This window comes from Morone saxatilis, unplaced genomic scaffold (assembly GCF_004916995.1).
Source record: "Morone saxatilis isolate NCDOM2014 unplaced genomic scaffold, NCSU_SB_2.0 Contig11, whole genome shotgun sequence".
NCBI lineage: Eukaryota > Metazoa > Chordata > Actinopteri > Moronidae > Morone > Morone saxatilis.
Window position 1 is genome coordinate 806,768 of NW_023339663.1, and position 5,503 is coordinate 812,270.

Here is a 5,503-nt window from a genome sequence, read left to right on the forward strand (position 1 = left end):
ACACACCTACACACACGCCTCAACTGTCCCTCTGGGTTCATTCTCAGACTAAATTATGTTTTTACTTTTGCTCTTGCAGTCCTCAGTGTATCAAACAAACAGGTCATCAGAATCTGCATCAGATAAAGACTTTAACTGTGCAGCCTCTCACTGTTTTACTGCTGATGGTACAACTGTAAGCAAAAATTAAAGCTGCCAGCAGCGATTATCACAGTCCGCACGCGTTTATGTTAAGACACAGTGTGGTCTACACACGATGTGCTGCCGCGGCACACAACTGCAGCGGCAGCCGTTGAATTCATTCAAGAACCAGAACGTAATTTTTTTTAACATATTTCAAAGATTCCTCCGTGTACCACTAGAGTACCGTAGTTTGTGAACCAGTGAAATAAATCCAAATCCAATGTGCAGGTTCCTCTAGTAGATAACATCAGACCAAACAAACATATTCCACTGTTCTGCTCACCTGATCAGCCAGCGACGTACTGAGCATGCTCATTAGCTCCCTCTCTGCGGTCAGCCGCCACATCTGCTCCCATCCGATTCGCCGCAGTCGCTCCAGGTAGAGAAGAATCACACCTGTAATAAAGAGCAGGGAACATGGCTTCAGCTTCCTCTGAACCACAGCTCGCTTCAAAGCTGTGCAGACTGAAACCAAAGTGTCTTTGTTCAGAGCACGTCAGTCTTTTTAAAGCAAACCGCAGCCAGTGACGATCCGTTACCTGTGTTGAAGCCTCGTCCCAGTGCAGGCCAGGGTTTATGGTTCTTCCACAAGTTCCCCAGGTACCAGTCACTCTGGTTCTCCACCAGGCCTATCACCTGTTTATCTGCACACACAGCAACAAACATCAGTGGAGAGCAAAAATCTCTTATTTGTACCAAATGTATTGAATATTTCTGCAGACTGCCACCCAGTGCCCCTCGTGTGCCTCCTGCTTAACATCATTCACAGACGAGAACAGGATTGTGAATATCTTACCGGTGAACTTCCTAAAAATGCCCCAGAGCTCAGCGATGTCGGTGGCAAAGGTGATGTCCGTGTCCAGGACGATGACCTTTGACAGGTCTGAGGGCAAAGCTTTGGTTAGCGTCAGCTTCATCAAGCCGTAAATACCTGAGTAGTGCTTGTTGGGTATCCACGACACCTCGGACTGAAACGACAAAGAAGGAAACCAATCTTTAGCAAAAACATCTGTTATTTTGAAGCAGGTAAACCATCAGCTGGCTGATGGATCTGGTGTTATTATATATGAGCTGCATTCTGTGCGTGGACTAACACAAAGCTACATTCAGAATATTTTGGCAACGGCTCAACGTGGGGTTTTTTTCTGAACCTGCAAACAGTGTCTTTTAATGAATTCTCTTGATTCAGAGTAATTGGATCTGCATAAGTGCATCATCTGCAAATATAATCGGCTTAGAGTCTCGTCTGTTTAATGTGAGTTAATGAAAACTGAAGAGAGTGACTGCAGGTCGAAGCATCCATCGGCACAAAGGACTCATTGTTCAGCACAAAGACTGTGAGGGAGGAGAATGTGATGATGTGAAGGAGGGGGATGCAGGTTGGAGACGCACACTCGTTCCTCACATTCCCGTCACTCTGAGAGCACATTCATCAGCTCCATGTTAAAATAAATGATTTGGTGTGTTTGTGCTAAAGTGTCACTTGACTTTGAGAGAAAAGTGCTGGAGCTCAGTTACAGATTGTTGAGTGAAAACCTTGTATTCAGGAGTTCGTCTGGGTTTTTAACTTTAAGGAGCACGATGTACAAATAAGAATCAGTGAGATGAAGTCTGTGATCAAGACATTATATTGCTTTTTGAAAAATCACTATATTTTCATTGTTACTGTGTCGGAGAGACGCCCATCACACCTGTACGATACAGTGATGGAACGATATACGATATCATTGTTTCATGGAAAGCTCTCTGTAACTACAACTACAGGAACCATTCTCTCAAAATACCCAAAAAGGCAATCCCGATCTACAACGCCCCCACCCATCCTCTCCACCATACGCAATAAGAACCTGTTTAAATGGGCCCCTTAGAACTTGCCTATCCCCCTCTGAATACGCTCAGATGGTTTGACTTGGACTCATTCAAAACTCCTAATCCTGCCACCCTGGCTGAAGGCTCAGCTTCCCTGTTGTATCCCCACCAAAAAAGTTAAACTGGATGTGTAGCAATAGTACAGATTGACTCACTAACTGTATCTGCCGTTAGCAGGCAACAGAACCAGGCTCAGCAGCCGGACCAAACCTGGATCGAACACCGCCTCTGAGACCGGCAGAGAATAACGTTACAGTACCAAGGTAGAACCGCTAACTGCTGTTAGCTCGGTAAGAGCTTAACAAGGTCTGTGCTGGCTCCACTCTATGCTCTGAGGTTATTTTAGAGGCTGTGATATTGTCTAATTGGACTGTACTGAAAGGTGTTTCTAACATTCTGTCCAAGCATATTAACTCAAATAGAGGTGGACAGAAATTCAGAAATCTCAGGGATGTTAATTAGTTAAATATTTGATGTGTGCTGCGACCTCCCTTTGATTCCTCCCACCTTAAATCTGGTTGTCAGTGTAAATGGAGGCTAATCTGAACATTGACCCTGCACCACATCCTGCATTAACATCCAGTTAACACCGCGGCAGCTTAAACAACCCTCTGATCTCTGTTAAAGTGACACATCGCCTGACAGACGCACAAAGACGCCGGCTGCGACCTCCTCTTTCAGGATTCGTGATGCGTGTGAACCATGCAGTCTTTGTCTTGATGTCTCTCGCTCTTTGATGCTCCGAGGTGAATCTCTTCTGTTGGAGGAGATTTATAAACACATTTAAACTCCAGAGATTTTCCCTTTGATATGCTAACTGCGCTATTTGACTTTGACTCACCTTGTCCTAACGGAGAGCGGGAAGCATGGTGCGTTTGAGACGAGGTGTGTGTGTGTGTGTGTGTTAATAGCGTCCTCTTACCTTGAGCTCATCTGCGTCGTAGAAGCTGACTTGCACAGACGGGACCATCCAGGACTGAAATAGGGAACTCAGGATGCGATTGGCTACTGTGTCTGTGATGAAATGAAAGTGAAGAGGATTTCTCCTGAAAGAGAAAGAGACAGTTGTTATCATCAGTGTCCTCATTTACCAACAACAAAAGCTGTTTTTTAATATTAAAGCTGCAGTTGATTTTGTGAAAATAACTTTTTGTCATATAATTAACCTAATTTACCCAAGTTACCTTAACAATAAGTACCTTTACTTCGAAGAAAGCCAGTGGTGTTGGTGTATTTTATTGTATTTCCATATCTGTAGCATTTAAGATACTGAAATCTGTATATTTAATAACACTATACATGTAAAAGCCCAACTAGGGACAAGAGTTGATTGCTAATGAATTAGCAATAAACAATCATCAGTTTCGTGCTCTGTACTGAACTATATTAAATCACCCTGTCAAATAAATAAATTCAATTCAAGAACATCCAGTTCATTCTAAAACCTGCAGCACATAAAGTTTAATAAAAAATAACTAAACTGTTTAAATCTTTGAAAGCATCAGTAAAAAGGAACAAATCCACGAGAGCAAAGCTGATTGAGGTCAGTGGAAATCCAGAAAACAGTAACACAGTGAGTCTGGGAAATGAGGATTAGTTTTTGTTTAAAGAGGAAATATAACCTATAAGCATGTTCTGCATTAGAAAAGTAATCTGGTTTTAATAAAATATATCTGTCTTAATAAGATATTACAGCTAATGAGCTGTGTGTTCACTGATAACACACAAATAGTGCAGTTTGTATAGTTTGTCACCCTTTGAGGTTGGAGGGGAACTGATGGTTGATGCTACAGAAAAAGGTTCATCAAAGGTCGTCCTTTTCTTTTCAATATCTCTCCATCTCTGATGGTATTCAAGGATTTTCAAGGCCTGCACAAATCCAGCTTACGGCCACGTCGGCTTCAAAGAAAGACTCAAGAAGCTGCATTTGAGACAAGTTTCTAGAGAGATAGAGGAAGAGATCAAGGAAAGGTCTGTGAAATGAACACTGTCCAGCTGGGACTCACCTGTGAAAGAGGACAGATTTAACCAGCGTGACCACGTCCCTGCTGGCATTGTGACCGGCACAAACGCATGCGACGTGGATGAGCTGCAGACACAGAAAGAGAGGACGAGTCAGTCACTTCACCCGTCTACACTTTTACACTCTGGATGCTGACAACTTTCATCACGAGTTCACAGCATCCTCCTCTCCGTCTCAGTTTTAGCAGATCGTAATGACAACATGCAACCGCAGCCATCAGTTCTCACACCTTAGTTGTGAATCTAAAAAAAATTAAGCTTGGTTTTTGGAGATAGATGATGTGGAATTTCATATTTAGCTCCTCAGATATGTATGATTTCATGTTACCCGCTTTTTCGGGAGCAGAAGTCTTTGAAAAGTTGGAGCTCAAAGGCTGGAAGCCACATCAAAGAGCGAGGGCGTTCCTCGGATTTTAGTCCCTGTCAGCTCACTCCCGGCTCCCCCATCGATTAGTCTGCTGTGATACGGTCTGGTGCAAAAACACACACCTTCCTCTGACCGTATTCCACTCCCAGGTTGTCAGATGCTGCCTCTCGGTCAGTGGCCCAAAATATGGGGCTGTAGGTATCTCAAGTCAGGTGACGTAGTACAAAGAGCGAGAATGTCCACATATGGACACTTGAATCTTTTCCTAAAGGTAACCAAGTGCTTTCTGTGCCTAAACCAAACTGCCACTGTTTTTTAAAGTTAACCCAAGCGTCAGCCTCTGTGGCTGCAAATGAAGTCAACAGCAAGAGCAGTTCCTCTAACGTCCACTAGAGGCTGGCTCCAGCAGTGAGTCAGTCTCCATAAAGCCTCATATTAAACTGTCTTTACAGCAGAAATAAACATGTTTACAGTCTTTTGGTCTCTAGAGATAATAGTTAAAATAGACAACTGTACAACTCACCTATCAGGCTTCATTCAGCTCCACCTCTTTGCCCATTTTTGACAACGACTCCAGAAGCCTTTTGGGAGGACGTCACAGAGACTACGTCTATTTCTAAATATACAGTCTATGCAGTACCCGCACAAGCTTTATTTTGGAGCTCTGCACGTCCAGAAATGACGTGAGTGGAATACATCGGATTCTGAAGCGGATGACCACTGACTGAGCGGCAGTATTTGATGAGTTAGGAGTGAGAACATCAGCACGGCTTCTATCTACTGTATAAATGTTATTCAGCGTAACCCGATAATAACACTGTCAGGTAACACTGACAACACACTCTGAAGTGACTTAACCACTTTTACTTGTGTCCTTTGGCGTATTGATACACCTGGAGGACCTGGACGTGCACTGATACACCTGGAGGACCAGGAGGTGCATTAATATACCTGGAGGACCTGGAGGTGTCCTGATACACCTGGAGGACCTGGAGGACCTGGAGGTGCATTGATACACCTGGAGGACCTGGAGGTGTCCTGATACACCTGGAGGACCAGGAG

The 5,503-nt window shown here is 43.8% G+C and overlaps 1 protein-coding gene across 1 annotated transcript in view; it reads right to left on the reverse strand.

Annotated features, from left to right (window-relative positions):
- The window catches only part of large2 (LARGE xylosyl- and glucuronyltransferase 2), a gene marked incomplete in the record, with an annotated part of 28,480 nt that overhangs the window by 8,681 nt on the left and 14,296 nt on the right, over nt 1-5,503 (reverse strand). The window contains 5 exon segments of the mRNA XM_035651787.1: nt 467-579; nt 723-827; nt 980-1,151; nt 2,975-3,098; nt 4,059-4,141. Coding sequence (XP_035507680.1) covers nt 467-579; nt 723-827; nt 980-1,151; nt 2,975-3,098; nt 4,059-4,141 — 597 coding nt within the window.